The sequence below is a fragment of the Amblyraja radiata genome, chromosome 1 (genome assembly GCF_010909765.2).
Source record: "Amblyraja radiata isolate CabotCenter1 chromosome 1, sAmbRad1.1.pri, whole genome shotgun sequence".
Lineage (NCBI taxonomy): Eukaryota > Metazoa > Chordata > Chondrichthyes > Rajiformes > Rajidae > Amblyraja > Amblyraja radiata.
In genome coordinates, this window is record NC_045956.1 from 106,770,388 (window position 1) to 106,795,728 (window position 25,341).

At 45.1% G+C, this 25,341-nt stretch overlaps 1 protein-coding gene across 3 annotated transcripts in view; it reads right to left on the minus strand.

Moving 5' to 3' along the window:
* Positions 1-1,911: 1,911 nt before the first annotated feature.
* corin (corin, serine peptidase) overlaps positions 1,912-25,341 on the minus strand; it is a 169,412-nt gene continuing 145,982 nt past the window's right edge. For all 3 annotated transcript variants that reach the window (XM_033028134.1, XM_033028143.1, XM_033028152.1), the window contains exons 18-22: positions 21,880-21,929; positions 9,708-9,882; positions 8,218-8,489; positions 4,988-5,121; positions 1,912-2,211 (exon numbers count right to left, since the gene is read on the minus strand). In XM_033028134.1, coding sequence (XP_032884025.1) covers positions 2,035-2,211; positions 4,988-5,121; positions 8,218-8,489; positions 9,708-9,882; positions 21,880-21,929 — 808 coding nt within the window. In that variant the 3' untranslated portion in view covers positions 1,912-2,034. The remainder of the gene's footprint in view (positions 2,212-4,987; positions 5,122-8,217; positions 8,490-9,707; positions 9,883-21,879; positions 21,930-25,341) is intronic.

Sequence of the window (25,341 nt, forward strand, 5' to 3'; positions counted from 1 at the left end):
GAGCAGGGAGGTTCTACTGCAGTTGTACAGGGTCTTGGTGAGACCACACCTGGAGTATTGCGTACAGTTTTGGTCTCCTAATCTGAGGAAGGACATTGTTGCCATAGAGGGAGTACAGAGAAGGTTCACCAGACTGATTCCTGGGATGTCAGGACTTTACTATGAAGAAAAACTGGATAGACTCGGTTTGTATTTGCTAGAGTTTAGAAGATTGAGGGGGGATCTTATAGAAACTTACAAAATTATTAAGGGGTTGGACAGGCTAGATGCAGGAAGATTGTTCCCGATGTTGGGGAAGACCAGAACAAGGGGTCACAGTTTAAGGATAAGGGAAATCTTTTCCGAGATGAGGAAAACAATTTTCACACAGAGAGTGGTGAATCTCTGGAATTCTCTGCCACAGAAGGTAGTTGAGGCCAGTTCATTGGCTATATTTAAGAGGGAGTTGGATGTGGCCCTTGTGGCTAAAGGGATCAGGGGGTATGGAGAGAAGACAGGTACGGGATACTGAGTTGGATGATCAGCCATGATCATATCGAATGGCGGTGCAGGCTCGAAGGGCCGAATGGCCTACTCCTGCACCTATTTTCTATGTTTCTATGTCACAGCACCTAGTCTTCCCTCCAGTCTTTCCATCACCTTTGGAAATTTGTATTACTGTTTATCAACATGAAGACCCCAAAGTAAAGTTGTGCCAATGAAAGTCAAAGAAGCCATTATGAGACTAAGAAACAAGAATAAAACTGTTAGAGAGATCAGCCAAACCTTATGCTTACCAAAATCAACTGTTTGGAACATCATTAAGAAGAAAGATAACACTGGTGAGCTTACTAATCGCAAAGGCACTGGCAGGCCAAGGAAGACCTCCACAGCTGATGACAGAAGAATTATTTCTATAATAAACAAAAATCCCCAAACACCTGTCCAACAGATCAGAAACACTCTTTAGGAGTCAGGTGTGGATTTGTCAATGACCACTGTCTGCAGAAGACTTCATGAACAGAAATACAGAGGCTACACTGCAAGATGCAAACCACTGGTTAGCCGCAAAAATAGGATGGCCAGGTTACAGTTTGCCAAGATGTACTTAAACGAGCTACTACAGTTCTGGAAAAAGGTCTTGTGGGCAGATGAGACGAAGATTAACTCATATCAGAGTGATGGCAAGAGCAATCTATGGAGGAGAGAAGGAACTGCCCAAGATCCACAGCATACCACCTCATCTGTGAAACACGGTGGTGGGGGTGTTATGGTCTGGGCATGTATGGCTGCTGAAGGTATTGGCTCACTTATCTTCATTGATGATACAACTGCTGATGGTAGTATCATAATGAATTCTAAGTGTAAAGCCACATCCTATCTACTCAAGTTCAAACAAATGCATCAAAACTCATTGGCCGGCGGTTCATTCTGCAGCAAGACAATGATCCCAATCATATTGCTAAAACAACAAAGGAGTTTCTACAAAGCTAAAAAATTGTACATTCTTGAGTGGCCAAGTCAATCACCCGATCTGAACCCATTTGAGCATGCCTTTTATATGCTGAAGAGAAAACTGAAGGGGACTAGCCCCCAAAACAAGCATAAGCTAAAGATGGCTACAATACAGGCCTGTCAGAGCATCACCAGAGAAGACACCCAGCAACTGGTGATGTCCATGAATCGCAGACTTCAAGCAGTCATTGCATGCAAAGGATATGCAACAAAATACTAAACATGACTACTTTCATTTACATGACATTGCTATGTCCCGAACATTATGGTGCCCTGAAATGGGGCGACTATTTATAAACACATGGTGAAACCAAAATGTATAAAAATGGTCTTTATTAAAATCTGACAAAGTGCACCTTAACCACATGTGAATTTTTCTATTGCAAATCTCAAATTGTGAGGTATAGAGGCAAATAAATAAATGATGGGTCTTTGTCCCAAACATTATGGAGGGCACTGTATGTCAGCTTGTACAATTATACCTTCTGCTGTTTAACATCTTATCTTGAATGCTGCAGTGTTGGCCTTTAAATGATTCATTTATAGAAATGTGTGAATATAAATCTGCCTTTCAATCCATTCAACAAAGTGGGTTACATTGCTGTATATGCCAGGACCAAGGAATGTTGCGAAGCACACTGATCCCCAAGAGGTCAAACCAAATAAAGTCCATCTGTTTCCAGGCTGTTCACAAACCAGAGGCCCTCCACTGTCGCCCTGATCAACAGAAAAACAAAGTGGTTCAGGGAATGGAGACTCATACTCTTTATTAAAATATAATAAAACTACTTTGGCCAAAGATTGAAAGTCTAAGATGATCCATGAATACAACCTAGTTAATTCCATTAGAAATTCAAAGCCAAAATGGAATTACAAATTAAGCTTTCTCCAATTGTGCTCTTAAACTATGTGAATGAGTGCAGTTGCAATTATAGGAAAAACTCTATCCCGCTGAGTTACTCCAGCTTTTTGTGTCTATGGTTTAAACCAGCATCTGCAGTTCCTTCTTATACTAACATACAGTTCCAGCAGTGCACACGGCTGCTGGTCAATATATCTCCAACGGTTGTGACCTCCCAACATCAAGGAGGATGAAGGCAGTGGTACATGGACACACCACCATCTGCAGATTCCCCTTCAAGTTGTACACCTTCCTGCCTTGGAAATATATCCTTCATTGTTGCTGGTCTAAATTCTGGAAATATTCCACCCAATGGTATTGTGTGAGCATCTTTACCAGAAGGACTTCAACAGTTCAAGAAGATGACTCAGTACCACCTCATCAGGAGCAGGTAAGATTGGACCATAAATTATGGCCTTGCCAGTGAGGCTCAGAAAATGATTAATAAAATGTTACTTGCTAATTAATCGACATAAATGAAATAAATAGATCAATGTTGAGATTTATTTTTATATCAGAAAACAAAATGCAAAAAATATAATATAAAAGAGGTTAGCAAGATTTTCTACAGATATAAGAGTAAGAAAGAGGCAAGAGTGGACTAGCTGGAGAATGATGCAGGAGAAATAACGGGAAATCAAGAAATGGCAGAGGAATTGAATAACTTTTTTGCATCAGTCTTCACAGTGGAAGACACCAGCAGTGTGCCTGCAATCCTGGAGAGTCAGGGGGTGGAAGTTAATGGAATGGCCATTACTAAGAAGGTGCTCGGAAAACTGAAAGGTCTGAGGGTGGATAAGTCACCTGGACCGGATGAACTGCACCCCAAGGTTCTGAAGGAGGTGGCCTCAGCGATTGTGGAGGCATTAGTTGTGATATTTCAAGAATCATTGGAGTTAGGAGTGGTTCCTGAAGATTGGAAAATTGCCAATAACCCCACTGTATAAGAAGGGAGCAAAGCAGAAGTGGAAACTATAGGCCGGTTAGCCTGACCGATGGTTGGTAAGATTATAGAGTCAATTATAATTATAAAGGATGAGGTTATCCACTACTTGGAAGTTCACGATAAAATAAGCTGAAGTCAGCATGGTTTTGTGAAGGGAAGATCTTGCCTGACGAACCTGCTAGAGTTCTTTGAGGAAATTAATAGCAGGACAGATAGAGGGGAGGCTGTAGATGTTGTTTACCTAGATTTTCAGAAGGCCTGCAATAAGGTGCCACAGGTCAGGCTGTTAGGGAAGATGAGGGACCATGGCATTGAAGGAAAGATACTAGCATGGATAGTGGGTTGGCCGCAAAGGTCGGTGCTGGGGCTGCTTCTCTTCACATTGTATATCAATTATTTAGATAAGGGGATTGAAGGCTTTATGGCCAAATTTGCAGATGATGCTAAGATGGGTGGAGGGGCAGGCAATGTAGAGGAAGCAAGGACTCTGCAGGTTAGGAGAGTGAGCAGAGAAGGGGCAGATGAAATTCAGTGTAGGACAATGTGGAGTCATACATTTTGGTAATAAGAATAAAGGCGTAGTTTATTTTCTAAATGGAGAGAGAATCCAGAAATCGGAGGTGCAAATGGACTTGGGAATGCTGGTGCAGGGCTCCCAAAAAGTTAATTTTCAAGTCGAATCAGTGGTAAGGAAGGCAAATTCTATGCCAGTATTTATATCAAGAGGACTGGAATACAAAAACAGAGATATAATGTTGAGGCTCTCTATAAGGCGCTGGTCAGGCCGCATTTGGAGTACTGTGAGCAAATCTGGGTCCCATATCTGAGGAAGGATGTGCTGGCTCTGGAGAGGGTCCAGAGGAGTTTGACAAGAATGATTCTAGGAATGAGTGGGTTAGCATATGATGAGCGTTTGACAGCACTGGGCCTGTACTAGCTGGAGTTTAGAAGGTTGAGCGGGGACCTGATTGAGACTTACAGAATAATAAAAGGCAGATAGAATGGATATTAGAAGGATGTTTCCACGGATGGGAGTGTCTAGGACCAGAGGTCATAGCCTCAGAATTAAAGGGCGCTCTTTTAGAAAGGATGTGAGGAGGAACTTATTTAGTAAGAGGGTAACTAATCTGTGGAACTCATTGCCAACATGGATATGTTTAAGGCAGAGATAGACAAATTCTTGATTAGAACGGGTGTCAAGGGTTATGGGAAGGCAGGAAAATGGGATTAGGAGGCAGAGATCAGCCATGATTGAATGGTGGAGTGCACTCGATGGGCTACATGGCCTAATTCTGCTCTATAATTTGTGAATGTTACCTTTTTGCATATCTTTCATTCATTTGTTCTAGATCTCTTTACAGCACTGTCTAAATCTCTCGTTTTCCTTTCCCCTGACTTGTCCAAAGAAGGGTCTCGACTGGAAACGTCACCCATTCCTTCTCTCCAAAGATGCTGCCTGTCCCACTGAGTTACTCCAGCATTTTATGTCTATCTTCAAGCCCAACAGTAGGTTGGCTGAGGGCTGGAACCTTGCAGAGCACAGAGCTAGCCAGGCAAAAACATCACATGGACTCGATGTGGCCTACAGCCATATACTGTGCTGGACTTTAATAAGCAAATGAAGTAAGTATTCAATACCGACTTACCATACAAGCGTCCACTGTTCCAGGTTCATGGCCTGCACATAACATGCGAGAAGTGATTATTTTTGTCTTAAAAAATGACTGACAACGATCAAGGGGAAGAATGCGCACTTCTCCTTCCTGAAGCTTGAATGGAACTGAAATGAAAGTTACAAGAAACATTAGCTTTTCTACTCCATTACCATGCCTCATAAATACAATGGTTTCCAGATACTCGTATTCCTTGATTTATGTTTTAGTAAATAGTGCACCACACTCTGCCCATAGGAATATACTGGACCAAAATTGCCAATGCATTTCACCCAACTTTCATTTACAGTATTTTGCTTACCATCATTTTCCAAGAATGCATTCTTTACATGAATTGAGAAACAGTTGTACCCATTTTGTGATATGAATTATATTTGATGTGTTAAGGTTTCAGTGCCAATTACAGGATTACAACACAGTTTCTTCAATACATTGTGCAATGTTCTCTGTCATGCCCTGTTGTGACTAGCACAATTAATTCACATCTGCCATCGTGTAAGATAAGTTTAATCTGCTATGACTGAAACTTCCAGAAGGTCACTTGACCTCAGTCACGAGGCACAGGTACATCTGCCAGCTTTTGCTTTGGGCCTCAAGGGGCACTGGCATTTACATTACATATGTACATTACATATACATCACAAATTCCATTCTAATACATTCAATGATAGTACATTACAAATACATCACATCTCCCCCTTCACTTTAATTACATCACATCGCCTGTCTCGTTGACTTTTGCTGCGACTGGGAGACTGGCTCCTGCCTCTCGGCGCATCGTGTCTTCTGGGGACTTGCCCCTTCTGGGAGACTATTTCTGGCTTCTGGGAGACTGGCTCCTCTGTCCAAGTTTCTCACACTCTTAAAGACCCTTCTGGGAGACTATTGCTGGTTTCTGGGAGACATCACACATTGCTTCATAGTGGTTTTGAAGCTTTTACTTTACTGACAGACTGGAACAGAATTTCCATGTGTATTCTCCTGCGTGATTTTAGCGGGTGAGCAGAAACTGGAAAATGTTTAATAAACTGGTGTATAGTTCTTCTGGGAGATCTGACAATCATGTCAGGAAATTAGGAGAATCCCTATGGAAATTTTACTCCATTCTTTGATTGAAACCTTCTATTTGAAGACATATCCTCATCGAAAAAAGGTGTTACAAACACAATGGTCTTAAATCAAACCATGGAACAAGAATGCAGTCTCAAGTCAAATCAGCATGTTCCCAAATGATATGGATCGTTTTTTTCCCACTTTGAGACAAATATTCCAGTTTTCTGCCATGAAAGAATTTGACTAACTAACATGAGAACTTGTAATTTATATTGAATAAGCAAATGTGTGGGAGAATTTCAAGAGTAGAACATGATATTATGTCAAAAGAGTATGCTAGAAAGATATCATACAATAAAGATGGCTTTTATCTTTCAGTAAAATAACGTGGAAATCCAGTCCAGAGTCTTTGTGTAAAGAGGATAGTTTCTGCCAGTTTTAATTGATTTAAAAAAAAAATCTGCATTGTCATGTTCTTTAGTCAAATCAGTGCAAAATCACAATCACAAATTTTAAATTCTTATTTAGAACACTTTAAATCTTATTTGATATAGACAAAATTACTGCCCGACAGTAGAGATTACATGTGTTATACTTGGTAAAAGTGAGTGTTAATGTAAGCATTAATAAATGTATGATAAATAATTTGGATGATGACGTGAAGAAAATTTGACTGGAAAGGCCAAATCAACTCTACCGGCCGTGTGGGCACACACATGGCACAAATTTTAATAATTTGGGCCCACTTCAGGAGGGTAAGGTATAGAAAACAGTTAAAGTAGACCCTTCCTTTTTGAGGTGAGAGGAGGAAAGTTGAGGCATTATTTTGTGTTCTTTGAAAAGTTATGGGTCTCTTTCTTACAGTTTGGCTTTCTTCCCACCCAATTGTACAAGCGCTTTTGATTGCAACATGCGACTTAATTTAGTTCAACAAAGAAACTGACAAGTTACTAAAGAATCTACTTAGGCGATTTTTCAGTGGACTGCTGGTGACTGTCAAGTTGCCGGCAGTCATCTGAAAAACCGGCAACTGAAACGGCGACTGTCGGAGTGAAACACACACAAACACACCGCTTCCTTCATCAGCCCGTTATGCAGGTGGGGGACAGGGCAAGCGGTGAGAGCGTTGTCTAAACAATTCACACAGTGCAATGCCAAGGTGAAACAGACACACACCTCGATGAACAGGAAGGTTGGCGCTGTAAAAAGACGGCTAAAGCACAGTGTACGGTAAGTCCATTTAAAAGAGGGGGAGCAGAGGCGGGAGAAGGAGTGGAGACAACTTTTAAGAAGCTAGAGATACACGGCTGTGAAGCTCGGCGGACATTTAACATTACCGGTCAGTTATCCTTGGTTCCGAAAACTACTGCTTACCTTTTTTCCCCAATGAGCCAATGAAAATGCTCGTGACTGACTTTGAGCCCACCGTGGGGACGTGGACTTACCATTGGAGCCGATTCCTTGCATGGGATCGACGCTCCAACCGCGGCCTGCGGATTTCACCATCGAGGAGCTCGCAGTCTCGGGTAGAGACCAATGTCGGGAAGCTGCAAACGATGCAGAAAGTTTGACCAGCCCCGATCCGGGGTCTATCGCCCCTGGCGCAGGGAGCTGACGTCCAGGAGCTTGATCGCCCCGATGCGGAGAGCCCGACCTCCGGCTACGGGAGCCAAGAACGCCCCGTCAACGGAAGGCTCGAGGCCCCCGACCGCGGGAGAATAAAGAAGGGCAGAGATTGAACTTTGTTTCGCCTTCCATCACAGTGAGGAATGTAGAGGAGTCACTGTGGTGGATGTTCATGTTCAAATGTAATTTGTGTGTTTTGTTGCTTTTTAATGGTATGACTGTATGGCAAATCAAATTCCTCGTATGTTGCAAAACATACTTGGCTAATTATGATGATTATGATTATGGATAAATGAAGCTCAGGATACCTCATACTACATCCACTGAGGTCGTTCAATGTCTAATCTAATAGAAAGAACTTCCAACAATGTAGCTCTCTGAATTGCATTGCTAATCTGGAAGACCAGCATAAGACTGGTTTTTGCTAGGTCATTAGTTGTCCAGCATCATGTTGACTCAGGTGAGAGTTTTATCTACTCTTAGCATCATATTCTCAATAGATAGTTTACATTGATATGTCTTACCTTTGCTACCAGTGCTCCCCCATCCTGAGATGAAGCAATAGGTATCTGGTTCCGCCACTTGGTCCTTTGCAGGTAGGCAAACAGGTCGGACATAACTGGTCTCAATCACATCTTCATGCAGCTCCACCACACTGATGTCATAATCATTAAATATATTTTTATAGCGTGGATGCAAGATAATCCGTTTCACTTTTCGGATCTGTGTAGATTCAGACGGATGGTCCAGATTGTTAATTCCGAACACGACACTCCAGGCAGCTGCATTTTCTCGCCTACAACAGAACATATCAAAAAGGAAGTTGGAATGCGATACAAAAAACTAATTCCTGGTGCATTTTAAAATTAAACCAGAAAATGCTGGAAACACACTGCTGATAAGCCAGCATCTGCGGAAAGAAGAAAAAGTTAATATCTCAGGGTCTCATGCAATAAAGGGCCTTGGGGTGTGAGACCCTGCTGTGACAGCTTGGCCTCCAATGCTCAAGCTTTTCTCTAGTTTAGATAGTTTAGAAATACAGCATTGGCCCAGCGATCACCTGTTCACAACAGTTCTATGTTAGCCCACTTTCTCATGCACTTCCTACATATTAGAGACAATTTAGAGGCCAATTACCCTACAAACCCACACGTCATTGGGATGTGGGAGGAAACTGGAGCACCCAGAGGAAATTAAGGGATTGGACAGGCTAGATGCAGGAAAAATGTTCCCGATGTTGGGGGAGTCCAGACCAGGGAGGTCACAGTTTAAGAATAAGGGGTAGGTCATTTAGGACCGAGATGAGGAAAAACTTTTTCACCCAGAGAGTTGTGGATCTGTGGAATTCTCTGCCACAGAAGGCAGTGGAGGCCAATTCACTCTCTCTTGTTTTCAAGAGAGAGACTTAGCTCTTTGGGGTATGGGGAGAAAGCAGGAACAGGGTGCGGATTTTGGATGATCAGCTATGATCATATTGAATGGCAATGTTGGCTCGAAGGGCCGAATGGCTTACTCCTGCATCTATTTCCTATGTTTCTCTGAAACCCACACGGCCACACCCTATTTCTCTAACTTTTTTCCCCCTCAGCCTTCCATTTCTGTAACAGAAAAAACAAGTTGGGGACTCATTGCCAATATTCTTCTTTATTTCACTGCCATGTTGTGCACACGAGTGGCATGTAATAGTAGACCCTGGGATTTAGCCACCCTTCCCCTGGAGGACTACCCCCAGGCTTGCTCTTTGAACATTGGGAAAACACAGTTGAAACCAGAAACTTATCAAGTAGAAAGTTGGGAATCAGATTTCTTGCTATTTTAAAGCCGTTCCATCAATGGAACCAGAAATTTAGTTAAATGGCTAAAGGTAGTAGAATATAATTCCAGAAATGTCGAGTACTATTAAAAATAAATTAGGAATCATATGAAATGTACCCACCGATAGGCCATGACTCCTTATATTAATGTATCATTGATCAATCATCTGGATTTTCAGATTTGATGGTGTTAAACTTACACTTCAAAGCAATGTGCTGTTGTCAAAACCCATTTCCGTCTAATCAGTGCGCATCCACAGGTATGCCCACCGGCCTCACTCTGCATGGAGCACTGCCAGGGCCAGCGGCCTGGACGACTTGTTCTGCCTCCGATAACTCTTTTATTGAGTCGAATTGCTGGCCGCTGACCGCAGTCTAGAAAAAAAAAAGAAAATTAATAGATGGATTGATACGTTCAAAATCTACAACACACCTTAGTCTTGATTAGTACGGGTGTCAGGGGTTATGAGAGAAGGCAGGAAAATCGGGTTAGGAGGGAGAGATAGATCAGCCATGATTGAATGGCGGAGTAGACTTCTTGGGCTCCATAGATGCTGCTGCACCCGCTGAGTTCCTCCAGCAATTTTGTGTACCTTCTTGGGCCAAATGGCCTCATTCTTTCTACTATCAATTATGATCTTATGAACTTAGTCAGCGAGTCAAACAGCAGTCAACCAGGCCCTTTGACCCAACTTGTCTATGCTAACCAAGATGCCCCATCTAAGCTGGTCCTAACTGGTCCCCATATCCCTCTAGATCTTTCCTATCCATTAAGCAAGAGTTCTTACTTGTACATTTAAAAAAATGTTTTAGGTCAATTATTTTTGTTACCTTCCACTATTTCTCCACCTAAATTACAGCTATTAAAACTCCTCTCAAAGGGAGACAGGATAGATGAGACCATCATTATTCCCTCTGTTTGCAAACCAGGTAAATCTGTAAGTTTGTTGCTTCGGGAAGTGTTACATAAGTCTAAAAGACTAGGTTGATCATATTCAGTTCAAATGTTTCCCATTCCTCCATATATCAGTTGCTAAAAGACTAAATAGTGGGAAGAATGTGTTTGTCATTCCTGCCATCACTGAGTAAAACAAATCGTAACTTCTAGCATCTGAACAAGTGCAACTAAATACAAAATCCAGAAGTAGCTGCAAGGAATACAGTGCTATTCCTCGTTATACTGTTACAGTCTGTAGACGTGTGATTCATAGCTCTCAGCCCATCTCAAATCATTTATACTATTCCCCATTCAAATGACAATCTGTGATTTGACATAAACCACCATTCTTGCAGTAAAAGCAACAAGGCACAGCAACGGCTAAACTATTATGAGATAAACTGAGATTTGCTAAGTAGTAAAGTATAAAAATGCATTTCAAAAACCAACATTCAAGAAGAAAGCCTGGATGAATGATCAAATAGTAGCACAAGAATAAAAGAAAATTAAGGAATACAAAAGAAAGACACGAAGTGCTGGAGTAACTCAGCAGGTCTGGTAACATCTCTAGAGAACATAGATAGATGTCAGGACACTTCTTCAGTCTGAAGAAAAGTCCTGACCCAAAACATCACCCATCCATGTGTAAGAAAGAACTGCAGATGCTGGTTTAAATCGAAAGTAGACACAAAATGCTGGAGTAACACAGTGGGTGAGGCAGCATAGAGTCATAAAGTAATATAGTGTGGAAACAGGCCCTTCGGCTCAACTCGCCCATACCGGCCAACAATGTCCCAGCTACACTAGTCCCACTTGCCTGCGCTTGGTTCATAACCTTCCAAACCTGTCCTATCCATGTACCTGTCCAACCGTTTCTTAAACGATGGGATAGCCCGAGCCGCTACCTCCTCTAGCAGCTTGTTCCATACACCCACCACCCTCTGTGTGAAAAAGTTACCCCTCGGATTCCTTTTAAATCTTTTCACCTTGAACCTATGTCCTCTGGTCCTCGATTCTCCTATTCTGGGTAAAAGACTGTGCATCTATCTGATCTATTCCTCTCGTGATTTTGTACACCTCTATAAGATCTCCCCTCATCCTCCTACGATCCATGGAATAGAGACCCAGCCACACAACCTCTCCCTATAGCTCACACCCTCTAGTCCTAGCAACATCCTCGTAGATCTTTTCTGAACCCTTTCAAGCTTAACAATATCTTTCCTACAACATGGTGCCCAGAACTGAACACAGTATTCTACATGCGGTCTCACGGGCGTCTTATACAACTGCAACATGACCTCCCAACTTCTTTACTGAATACTCTGACTGATGAAGGTCAAAGTGCCAAAAGCCTTTTTGACCACCTTATCTACCTGCGACTCGACCTTCATGGAACCATGCACCTGTACTCCTAGATCTCACTGCTCTACAACACTACCGAGAGGCCTACCATTTACTGTGTAGGTCCTGTCCCTGTTCGACGTCCCAAAATGCAACACCTCACACTTCTCTGCATTAAATTCCATCAACCATTTCTCCGCCCACCTGGCCAATCGATCCAGATCCTGCTGCAATCGTTCACAACTATCTTCACTATCTGCAAAACCACTAACTTTTGTATCATCAGCAAACTTGCTAATCTTGCCCTGTATGTTCTCATCCAAATCATTGGTGTAGATGACAAACCGTAACGGGCCCAGCACAAAACCCTGAGGCACACCACTAGTCACATGCCTCCATTCTGAGAAGCAAGCCATCATCCTCTGCTTCCATCCATGGAGCCAATTTGCTATTCATTCAGCTATCTTTCCTTGGATCCCATGAGATCTAACTTTCCAGAACAACCTACCCTTTGGCACCGTGTCAAACGCCTTACTGAAGTCCATGTACACAACATCTACAGCTCTGCCTTTATCAACCTTTTTGGTCACGTTTTCCAAAAAAACCATGCTGACTGTCCCTAATCAGCCCTTATCCATCCAAATGCCTGTATATCCTATCCCTCAGAATACTCTCGAGTAATTTACCAACTACAGATGTTAAGCTCACCGGCCTATAGTTCCCAGCATTTTCCCTGCAGCCCTTCTAGAAAAGAGGCACAACATTCGCTACCCTCCAATCCTCTGGCACCTCTCCTGTATTTAATGACGACTCATAAATTTCAACCAGGGCTCCCACAATTTCCTCTCTAGTTTCCCGCAATGTCCTCGGATATCTGATTAGGCCCCAGAGATTTGTCTATCTTCAAACACAACAGTACCTTCAGTACTTCCTCAACGTTAACCCTGACTGCTCTCATGACACTTCCAGTGATTGCTCCAATTTCCTCCGTCCTACTGTCTTTCTCCTCAGTAAATACAGAGGAGAAATACTCATTGAGGACCTTGCCCATCTCCTGTGGCTCCACACAGAGGTGACTGCTTTTATTCCTGAGAGGTCCCACTCTCTCTCTAGTTACCCTTTTCCCCCTAATGTATTTATAAAATATTTTGGGATTTTTATGCTACCTGCCAGAGCTATCTCCTGGCACCTTTTTTCCCTTCTGAGCTCCTTTTTTAGTTTACTCCTTAGTTCCCGAAACTCCTCCAGGGATGCACTTGATCACCAGCTGTCTATACCTATCCCTATCCCTATCCCATGCATCCATTTTATTCTTAACCAGTGCCTTTACATCCCTTGTCAGCCAAGCTTCCTTACGTCACATACAGCATATAATCCTCCAACATTTTCGCCACCTCCAATGGGATCCAACTACTGGCCACATCTTCCCATCTCCACCCCTTTCTGCTTTCCGCAGAGACCGTTCCCTCCGAAACTCCCTGGTCAACTCATCCCTTCCCAACAAAACCACCCCCTCCTTGGGTACTTTTCCTTTTACCTCCCCCTCGACTCCATCCAAGGACCCAAACAGTCTTTCCAGGTGAGGCAGAGGTTCACCTCCTCCAACCTCATCTACTATATCCTCTGGTCCAGGTGTCAACTTCTCTACATCGGCGAGACCAAGCTCAGGCTCGGCGATCGTTTCGCTGAACACCTCCGCTCAGTCCGTCTTAAACCACCTGATCTCCCGGTGGTTCAGCACTTCAACTCCCCATCCCATTCCCAATCTGATCTATCTGTCCTGGGCCTCCTCCATTGTCAGAGTGAGGCCCAGCGCAAATTGGAGGAACAGCACCTCATATTTCGCTTGGGTAATTTACACCCCAGCGGTATGAACATTGACTTCTCTAACTTCAGATAGCCCTTGCTTTCTCTCTTCCTCCCCTTCCCCTTCCCCGTCCCCGTTCTCCCACCAGTCTTACTGCCTCCGCCTACATTCTATCTTTGTCCCGCCCCCTTAGTCTGAAGAAGGGTCTCGACCCGAAACGTCGCCCATTCCTTCTCTCCAGTTATGCTGCCTCACTCGCTGAGTTACTCCAGCATTTTGCATCACCTATCCATGTTCTCTAGAGATCCTGACACAGTTATGCCAGCACTTTGTGTTTTTTTTAATAAACTAGCATCTGCAGTTCCTTGTTTCTCTAAAACAAAAGAAAGGATGGAATATGGTGTGAATGCCAATAAAATTTTAAAACGTGAAGCATTTCATAAGTAAACCCAATAAAGAGAGGGATGGTACATCTCCAGAGAATAAATAGAAGTTTGAGAAATTCCTCGCAAATAGTTCAGCTTAGTTCATGCATTTTGATGGACAGGGACTGATTAGGAATAGTCAGCATAGTTTTCTACATAGAAGACTATTGAAGGAGTGCAGCGTAGGTTTACAAGGTTAATTCCCGAGATGGCGGGACTGTCATATGCTGAGAGAATGGAGCGACTAGGCATGTACACTCTGGAGTTTAGAAGGATGAGAGGGCATCTTATTGAAACATATAAGATTATTAAGGGTTTGGACACGCTAGAGGCAGGAAACATGTTCCCGATGTTGGGGGAGTCCAGAACCAGGGGCCACATTTTAAGAATAAGAGGTAAGCCATTTAGAACGGAGACGAGGAAACACTTTTTCTCACAGAGAGTTGTGAGTCTGTGGAATTCTCTGCCTCAGAGGGCGGTGGAGGCCGGTTCTCTGGATACTTTCAAGAGGGAGGTAGATAGGGCTCTTAAAGATAGCGGAGTCAGGGGATATGGGGAGAAGGCAGGAACGGGGTACTGATTGGGGATGATTAGCCATGATCACATTGAATGGCGGTGCTGGCTCGAAGGGCCGAATGGCCTACTCCTGCAACTATTGTCTATTGTCTAAGACCAGGTCTCACAAATCTTATTTTCTTTTTTTGAAGATGTGACCGAAAAGGTTAATGAGGGCAAGCTGTAGATGTTGTTTACGGATTTCAGCAAAGCATACGACAAGGTTCTGCATGGTTGGCTGCTCTGTAATCTTAGATTGCATGGGTTTCAAGGAGAGCAAGCTGACTGGATAGAAAATTGACTTCATGGAAGGAAGCAGAAGACGATGGTGGAAAGTTGTTTTCAGACTGGAGGCCTGTGACCAGTGTTCACTGAGACTAGGCTCAGGGTTCAGTGCTGTTTGTCATCTATTTCAATGATTTTGATGAGAACGTACAAGGCATGATTAGTAAATTTGCAGATTACACAAAAGTTAGTGGCATTGTAAATATCAAAGATGGTTATAGCAGCAGGATCTTGATCAGTTGGGCAGGTGAGCTGAAGAATGGATACTAGAGGTTAATGTAGAGTAGTGTGAGGTGTCAAATCAGGCAGGACGTACACAGTGAGTGGTAGGGTTCTGGATAGTGTGTTGTAGAGCAGAAAGCCGAATCGTTTCGCTGAACACTTGAGCTCTAACTGCCAAAGCCGGCTGGTTCTCCCAGTTGCCAACCATTTTAACTCCCCTTCCAATTTCCATGTAGACCTTTCAGTCCTGGGCCTCCTCCATTGCACGAGCGAGGTCACATACAAACTGGAGGAACAACATCTCGTGGTTTCCTTGGGTATTTTACAACCCAACAGCATGAACATTGAATTCTCCAATTTTAAGCAACATCCCACCCTGGTTCCCCCCACTTCCCTGTGCGCACCCATTTCCCCAACTATCTTGCACATTTTATCTCTTACCCCATCCCCTTCCACCTATATCCGTTCCTCCGATTTCATGCCTCTTCTCTTCCTATCTCATACCCTTTTGTCTCCTTTTCAGCTCTAGCCTTTGTCCATCCATCTGCCAATCACCCCCCCCCCCCCCAATCCCTGCCTTCTCTCCATACCCCCTGAGCCACATCTAACTCCCTCTTAAATATAGCCAATGAACTGGCCTCAACTACCTTCTGTGGCAGAGAATTCCACAGATTCACCACTCTCTGTGAAAAAAAATGTTTTTCTCATCTCGGTCCTAAAAGACTTCCCTCTTATCCTTAAACTGTGACCCCTAGTTCTGGACTTCCCCAACATCGGGAATAATCTTCCTGCATCTAGCCTGTCCAACCCCTTAAGAATTTTGTAAGTTTCTATAAGATCCCTCCTCAATCTTCTAAATTCTAGCGAATACAAGCCGATTCTATCCAGTCTTTCTTCATATGAAAGTCCTGCCATCCCAGGAATCAGTCTGGTGAACCTTCTCTGTACTCCCTCTATGGCAAGAATGTCTTTCCTCAGATTAGGAGACCAAAACTGTACGCAATACTCCAGGTGTGGTCTCACCAAGACCCTGTACAACTGCAGTAGAACCTCCCTGCTCTTATACTCAAATCCTTTTGCTATGAATGCTAACATACCATTTGCTTTCTTCACTGCCTGCTGCACCTGCATTCCTACTTTCAATGACTGGTGTACCATGACACCCAGATCTCGTTGCATCTCCCCTTTTCCTAATCGGCCACCATTCAGATATTAGTCTACTTTCCTGTTTTTGCCACCAAAGTGGATAACCTCACATTTATCCACATTATACTGCATCTGCCATGCATTTTCCCACTCACCCAACCTATCCAAGTCACCTTGCAGACTCCTAGCATCCTCCTCACAGCTAACACTGCCCCCCAGCTTCGTTTCATCTGCAAACTTGGAGATGTTTCATTCAATTCCCTCATCCAGATCATTAATATATATTGTAAATAGCTGAGGTCCCAGCACTGAGCCTTGCGGTACCCCACTAGTCACTGCCTGCCATTCTGAAAAGGACGCGTTTACTCCTCCTCTTTGCTTCCTGTCTGCCAGCCAGTTCTCTATCCACATCAATACTGAACCCTCAATACCGTGTGCTTTAAGTTTGTATACTAATCTCTAATGTGGGACCTTGTCGAAAGCCTTCTGAAAGTCCAGATATAACACATCCACTGGTTCTCCCTTAACCACTCTACTAGTTACATCCTCGAAAAATTCTATAAGATTCATCAGACATGATTTACCTTTCATAAATCCATGCTGACTTTGTCCAATTAATTCACCACTTTCCAAATGTGCTGCTATCCCATCTTTAATAACTGACTCTAGTAGTTTCCCCACCACCAATGTTAGACTAACTGGTCTGTAATTCCCTGTGTTCTCTCTCCCTCCCTTTCAGGACCCTTGTTTCTGAATTAACAATGTCACTCTCCATCCTAATGAAGAACTCAACCATATTATGGTCACTCTTGCCCAAGGGGCCACGCACAACAAGACTGCTAACTAACCCTTCCTCATTACTCAATACCGAGTCTAGAATAGCCTGCTCTCTCGTTGGTTCATCTACATGTTGGATTAGAAAACTATCCCGCATACATTCCAAGAAATCCTCTTCCTCAGCACCCCTGCCAATTTGATTCACCCAATCTATATGTAGATTTAAGTCACCCATTATAATTGTTTTACCTTTGTTGCACGCATTTCTAATTTCCTGTTTGATGCCATCCCCAACTCCACTACTACTGTTAGGTGGCCTGTACACAACTCCCACTAGCGTTTTCTGCCCCTTAATGTTTCGCAGCTCTACCCATATCGATTCCACATCCTCCAAGCTAATATCCTTCCTTTCTATTGCGTTAATCTGCTCTCTAACCAGCAACGCTACCCCACCTCCTTTCCCTTTCTGTCTATCCCTCCTGAATATTAAATATCCCTCGATGTTCAGCTCCCAGCCTTGGACACCCTGGAGCCATGTCTCCGTGATCCCAACTATATCATAGTCATTAATAACGGGGTGTCGAATGGGATAGTGGAGGATGGAGTTAAAGGGAAAGGGTTTCTTAAATGTGTCAGCGTAGAGACAGAGGGGTGTAAAATGAGGGTAGAAGCAATAGGTAGCAAGGTGAAAAGTAAAAGTGTCAGGCCGGAAAATCCAGGGCAAAAATCAAAAAGGGCCACTTTTCAGCATAATAGTATAAGGGGTAAGAGTGTTGTAAAAACAAGCCTGAAGGCTTTGTGTCTCAATGCAAGGAGCATTCGTAATAAGGTGGATGAGTTGAATGTGCAGATAGCTATTAATGACTATGATATAGTTGGGATCACGGAGACATGGCTCCAGGGTGACCAAGGCTGGGAGCTGAACATCCAGGGATATTCAATATTCAGGAGGGATAGACAGAAAGGGAAAGGAGGTGGGGTAGCGTTGCTAGTTAGAGAGCAGATTAACGCAATAGAAAGGAAGGACATTAGCTTAGAGGATGTGGAATCGATATGGGTAGAGCTGCGAAACACTAAGGGGCAGAAAACGCTGGTGGGAGTTGTGTACAGGCCACCTAAAAGTAGTAGTGGAGTTGGGGATGGCATCAAACAGGAAATTAGAAATGCGTGCAACAAAGGTAAAACAGTTATAATGGGTGACTTCAATCTACATATAAATTGGGTGAATCAAATTGGCAGGGGTGCTGAGGAAGAGGATTTCTTGGAATGTATGCGGGATAGTTTTCTAAACCAACATGTAGAGGAACCAACGAGAGAGCAGGCTATTCTAGACTGGGTATTGAGTAATGAGGAAGGGTTAGTTAGCAGTCTTGTTGTGCGTGGCCCCTTGGGAAAGAGTGACCATAATATGGTTGAGTTCTTCATTAGGATGGAGGGTGACATCGTTAATTCAGAAACAAGGGTCCTGAACTTAAAGAAAGATAACTTTGAGGGCATGAGACGTGAATTGGCCAAGATAGACTGGCGATTGATTCTTAATGGGTTGACGGTGGATATGCAATGGAAGGCATTTAAAGACTGCATGGATGAACTACAACAATTGTTCATCCCAGTTTGGCAAAAAAATAAATCAGGGAAGGTAGTGCATCCGTGGATAACAAGGGAAATCAGGGATAGTATCAAAACAAAAGATGAAGCGTACAAATTAGCCAGAAAAAGCAGCCTACCAGAGGACTGGGAGAAATTCAGAGACCAGCAGAGGAGGACAAAGGGCTTAATTAGGAAAGGGAAAATAGATTATGAAAGAAAACTGACAGGGAACATAAAAACTGACTGCAAAAGCTTTTATAGATATGTGAAGAGAAAAAGATTAGTTAAAACAAATGTAGGTCCCTTGCAGTCAGAAACGGGTGAATTGATCATGGGGAACAAGGACATGGCAGACCAATTGAATAACTACTTTGGTTCTGTCTTCAGTAAGGAAGACATAAATAATCTGCCGGAAATAGCAGGGGACTGGGGGTCAAATGAGATGGAGGAACTGAGTGAAATCCAGGTTAGCCGGGAAGTGGTGTTAGGTAAATTGAATGGATTAAAGGCCGATAAATCCCCAGGGCCAGATAGGCTGCATCCCAGAGTACTTAAGGAAGTAGCCCCAGAAATAATGGATGCATTAGTGATAATTTTTCAAAACTCTTTAGATTCTGGAGTAGTTCCTGAGGATTGGAGGGTAGCTAATGTAACACCTCTTTTTAAAAAGGGAGGGAGGGAGAGAGAAAACGGGGAATTACAGACCAGTTAGTCTAACGTCGGTAGTGGGGAAACTGCTAGAATCAGTTATTAAAGATGGGATAGCAGCACATTTGGAAAGTGGTGAAATCATTGGACAAAGTCAGCATGGATTTATGAAGGGTAAATCATGTCTGACAAATCTTATAGAATTTTTCGAGGATGTAACTAGTAGAGTGGATAAGGGAGAAGCAGTGGATGTGTTATATCTGGACTTTTAGAAGGCTTTCGACAAGGTCCCACATAAGAGATTAGTATACAAACTTAAAGCACACGGTATTGGGGGTTCAGTATTGATGTGGATAGAGAACTGGCTGGCAGACAGGAAGCAAAGAGTAGGAGTAAACGGGCCCTTTTCACAATGGCAGGCAGTGACTAGTGGGGTACCGCAAGGCACAGTTCTGGGACCCCAGCTATTTACGATATATATTAATGATTTGGACGAGGGAATTGAATGCAACATCTCCAAGTTTGTGGATGACATGAAGCTGGGGGGCAGTGTTAGCTGTGAGGAGGATGCTAGGAGGCTGCAAGGTGACTTGGATAGGCTGGGTGAGTGGGCAAATGCATGGCAGATGCAGTATAATGTGGATAAATGTGAGGTTATCCACTTTGGTGGCAAAAACAGGAAAGTAGATTATTATCTGAATGGTGGCCGATTAGGAAAGGGGGAGATGCAACGAGACCTGGGTGTCATGGTACACCAGTCATTAAAAGTAGGCATGCAGGTGCAGCAGGCAGTGAAGAAGGCGAATGGTATGTTAGCATTCATAGCAAAAGGATTTGAGTATAGGAGCAGGGAGGTTCTACTGCAGTTGTACAGGGCCTTGGTGAGACCACACCTGGAGTATTGCATACAGTTTTGGTCTCCTAATCTGAGGAAAGACATTCTTGCCATAGAGGGAGTACAGAGAAGGTTCACCAGACTGATTCCTGGGATGTCAGGACTTTCATATGAAGAAAGACTGGATAGACTCGGTTTGTATTCGCTAGAATTTAGAAGATTGAGGGGGGATCTTATAGAAACTTACAAAATTCTTAAGGGGTTGGACAGGCTAGATGCAGGAAGATTGTTCCCGATGTTGGGGAAGTCCAGAACAAGGGGTCACAGTTTAAGGATAAGGGGGAAATCTTTTAGGACCGAGATGAGGAAAACCTTTTTCACACAGAGAGTGGTGAATCTCTGGAATTCTCTCCCGCAGAAGGTAGTTGAGGCCAGTTCATTGGCTATATTTAAGAGGGAGTTAGATGTGGCCCTTGTGGCTAAAGGGATCAGGGGGTATGGAGAGAAGGCAGGTACAGGATACTGAGTTGGATGATCAGCCATGATCATATTGAATGGCGGTGCAGGCTCGATGGGCCGAATGGCCTACTCCTGCACCTATTTTCTATGTTTCTAACTATCTGCACATTCAACTCATCCACCTTATTACGAATGCTCCTTGCATTAAGTTACAAAGCCTTCAGGCTTGTTTTTACAACACTCTTACCCCTTATACAATTACGTTGAAAAGTGGGTCTTTTTGATTTTTGTCCTGGATTTGTCTGCCTGCCACTTTTACTTTTCACCTTGTTATCTATTGCTTCTACCCTCATTTTACACCCCTCTGCCTCTCTGCTCTTGCACCCATCCCCCTGCCACATTAGTTTAAATCCTCCCCGACAACACTAGCAAACACTCCCCCAAGGACATTGGTTCCATTCCAGCCCAGGTGCAGACCGTCCTGTTTGTACTGGTCCCACCTCCCCCAGAACTGGTTCCAATGCCCTAGAAATTTGAATCCCTCCCCCTTGCACCATTTTTCAAGCCACGTATTCATCTGCAATATCCTCTTATTTCTACTCTGACTAGCCCGTGGCACTGGTAGTAATCCAGAGATTATTACCTTTGAGGTCCTACTTTTAAGTTTATCTCCTAGCTCCCTAAATTTATCTTGTAGGACCTCATCCCTTTTTTAACCTATATCGTTGGTGCCAATGTGCACCACGACAACTGGCTGTTCACCCTCCCCCTCCAGAATGTTCTGCAGCCGTTCAGTGACATCCCTGACCCTTGCACCAGGGAGGCAACATACCATCCTGGAGTCTCGTTTGCGGCCGTAGAAACGCCTATCTATTCCCCTTACAATTGAATCCACTATTACTATTGCCCTTCCACTCTTTTTCCCCCCCTCCTGTGCCGCAGAGCCACCCATGGTGCCATGAACTTGGCTGCTGCTGCCTTCCCCTGATGAGCCATCTCCACCAACAGTATCCAAAATGGTATACCTGTTTAGGAGGGAGATGACCGCAGGGGACTCCTGCACTACCTGCCTACTGCTATGTTGGCTAGTGGCCACCCGTTCCCTTTCTGTCCTCTTACCTTTTACCTGCGGTGTGACCAACTCACTGTACGTGCTATTCACGACTTTCTCAGCATCGTGGATGCTCCAGTATGAATCCAACCGCAGCTCCAATCGTTCAATGCGGTCTGCCAGGAGCTGCAGCTGGACACACTTCCTGCAAACGTAGTTACCAGGGACACCGACCATATCCCTGATCTCCCACATCTGTAGTGTGTTGTCTTCAAAAGTATTTGTTTAACTTGCCTTCTTTGGTGCAGTGGAGTGAGATCTTGCTTTTACTTCGACAAATCTGCCTGCCAATATGGAAGGAAAAAAAGAGAAAAATTAAATGATACATTTTGTAATAAACACAACTTGAATGCTGCGGTATTCGTAATTATACGTGGGGGGGGGGGGGGGGGGGGGGGAGATGGGGATTCTCACACAAACAACTTCACTTAGAGTATGTTTTTCATTCAGGTCCCTATGTCCAGGCTGGCCATCCAGTGCAGTGCTAGGAAATGCCTCATGTGCCATATATCAGATGGAATGTTAAACCAAAGTACTGCTTGGCCTGATGCGTTAAGATAGATTGATACAAATACATCTATTGATGCTCCTGAACACATCATCAGTGATGTAACCTAGGGTCATTGGGTGTTTCGGGTCTTTCAACATCAGACACCCTCACCCAGGCGACCCAGTTGTGGTTGATCAGACCACGACTTGTGTTCAGGTGGCATTCGCTCCTCCCCATGGACCTGCTCTCCTGATCCAGAGCCATCTTGATGCCTTCTCCGCTGCCTCTGTGGTGTTCTTGATGGCCCTTCTCCTCGCCACTCCGTTGATGCAAAGTGCATTCAAGGCTTTGTAGAGCGATTGCCCTGCAAAACCTCTGCAGCCAACCTCGATGGGCATACACCTTGCCTTCCAGCCCTGCTTACGGCAGTCTATGACCAGCTCTTCATACTTGGCCATCTTCCTCTCGTGGGCCTCCTCCAGACGGTCCTCCCACGGCACTGTCAGTTCCAACAAGACGATGTTTTTGGTCACCTCTGAGACCAGGAGGATATCTGGCCTCAGGGTGGTCGTGGCAATGTGCTGTGGGAAACTTCAGCTGTTTCACCAGGTCTACGGAAAGGCTACCAGTCCTGCGCAGTCACCAGGATTCCTGACTGATTCCTGGCTGCTGTGGTTCTTGGCAGCTGCACTCCGGCCTTCACGAAGGTGATCATCTGGGTGGTGGGGCGTTCTCGTCTGCAGCTGCTGATTCCCATGCTGATGGCTTCTGCAATGGGTTTGAGAACCTGGTCGTGACGGCATGTGTACCGGCCCTGCCCAAGAGCCTTTGGGCAGCAGCTCAGGATGTGTTCCAATGTCCCCTTGCCTGAGCATTGCGAGCAATCTGGAGATTCCGCTTTGCCCCAGATGAAGAGGTTCGATGGGCTGGGCAGGACATCATACACTGCCTGGACCAGGAACTTGATGTGCTGTGGTTCACCCTGCCAGAGCTCAGTCCATGTGACTTTTCGGTCCATGGCCTGCTCCCACCTTGTCAAGGATCCCTGCTGCCTCAATCCAACTGCTCTGGTACACCTCTCCTCCTCCACCACTGCCCCCACTTCCTCTTGGACCAGCCTGTGCCTCTCCTTCCCCATGGCCTTGTCAAACTGGGGAGATGGGAAGATTCCCAGGCCTGCTCTTCCCCGAGTCACTGCTCCCACCAGGACTCTGTGGCGTATCCGGGACTCTGCTTGCAGCACGGCTCCGCCGGCTCTCCACTTCCTCCAAGTTTTCACCTCCACCCCTGCTTGAGCCACCTTGGGGTCGCTGGAGTCCATGTACATCATCACCTCTCTGGCCCGAGTCACCTTGAACTCCTCCTCCAGGGACTTCAGAGGCAGCTGGAGCTTGGTGTTATTTCCGTAAAGGGCGATGCTGCTAAGGCTCCTGGGCAGTCCCAGCCACCTTCTGAGAAAGCTGCTGACTTTCCTCTCCAATCTCTCTACGATGGATATTGGGACTTCGTAGACAAGCAGTGGCCAGAGTATCCTTTGCAGGATACCATGCTGGTAAATCCATGCCTTGAACTTGCCGGGAAGCCCCGACTGGTCCACTGTTCTCAACCAGCTCCCCAGCTCATGACAGGTTGCCTGGACAGATGCTGTATCCTTCAGGCTGCTGTTAAACACTTTGCCAAGACTCTTCACTGGCCTTTCGGAGACAGTTGGGATTGGTGACCCTTCGATGCTGAAGCGGAACCTGTCCATGACTTTGCCCTTCTTCAGCACCAGTGACCTTGATTTTCCTGGCTTAAACCTCATCCTTGACCATCCAATCAGCTTCTCCAACCCCTGCAGGATCCACCTGCCTCCTGGCACTGACTCAGTGGTGACAGTCAGGTCGTCCATGAAGGCTCTGATTGGTAGTTGGCGCATTCCTGACTTGGTCCGAGGGCCCCGGCATCTGGCTCAGCAGACCTGACGATCATGTTCATCGCCAAGGCAAAAAGGATCACAGAGATGGTACAGCCTGTGATGATCCCAACCTCCAGTCTGTGCCACTCTGATGTTACTGACCCTGATGAGACTCTCATGCTGAACTGGTTGTAATAGTCCAGGATGAGATCTGCCACTTGGCCCGGCACATGATGCTTGGCCATGACTGTCAGGATCAGCTTGTGCGGGATGGAGCCGTAGGCGTTGGCCAGGTCAAGCCAGAGCACTGTCAGGTCTCCCTTGTTCTCCGTGGCTTCTCTGATGAGCTGGGTCACCACTCCCGTGTGTTCTAGACACCCCGGCACTCCAGATAAACCTCCCTTTTGCACTGAGCTGTCGATGTAGCCATTGCTGGAGAGGAAGTTGGTCAGCCGCCTCGCCACTATGCTGAAGAAAATCTTGCCTTCAACGCTTAGCAAGGAGATGATTCTGAACTGATCGATCGTCTTGGAATCTTCCTCCTTTGGGATCCAGACTCCTTCAGCGAATCGCCACTGCTGCCCCACTTTTCCTCTCCTCCAGATGACTTTCAGGATCTTCCACAGCCGTTTCAGTAACAAGGGGTAGTTCTTGTAGACCCTGTAGGGGACTCCGCTTGGGCCAGTGGCTGAGCCAGCTCTTGTTCTCTTCACAATGTCCTGGACCTCTTTCAGGGGTGGCTCTCTACTATCAAACTCCTTGATGGGTGGAGGTGGTTTTATCAGGATGTTGCACTGGCCCAGCTCCTGCTGCCTGACGGGGTCACTGTAGGTCGTCTGGATGTGCCGGTCGATCTCCTCCTTAGAGCAAGCCAAACTCCCACTGCGCTTCTGCCCGAGTAGTTGTTTAGTGAAGCCGAAGGGGTTGGCTATGAAGGATGCTCGCTTCCTGGCTCTTTCCTTCCGGCGTCTTCGGTGCCACTCAGCTCTACGGAGGGTCATCAGCTTCTTCCTCAGGATGGTTCGCAGCTCAGCCAAGGGGGGACGTTGCTCTTCCCTGGCCTCTTTATACTGTTTCTTGAGGGACTTCATCTCCTGCCGGATCTTGTGGATCTTCATTGCTCGTTGGTTCATGGTGAAAGGTGTTCTGGCCGGCTTCTTCTCCACTTCTCCAAACCTTTCCACAGCTAGGCTGATGATGATTGTCGTCATCGTCCGCAGCCTTCGGTCCACGACTCCCTTCGCAGTTGCTTCTAGCACCTTGTCGACGTCCTCGGCGAACTGATGCCAGACTGTCGTCTTGCAGGCCT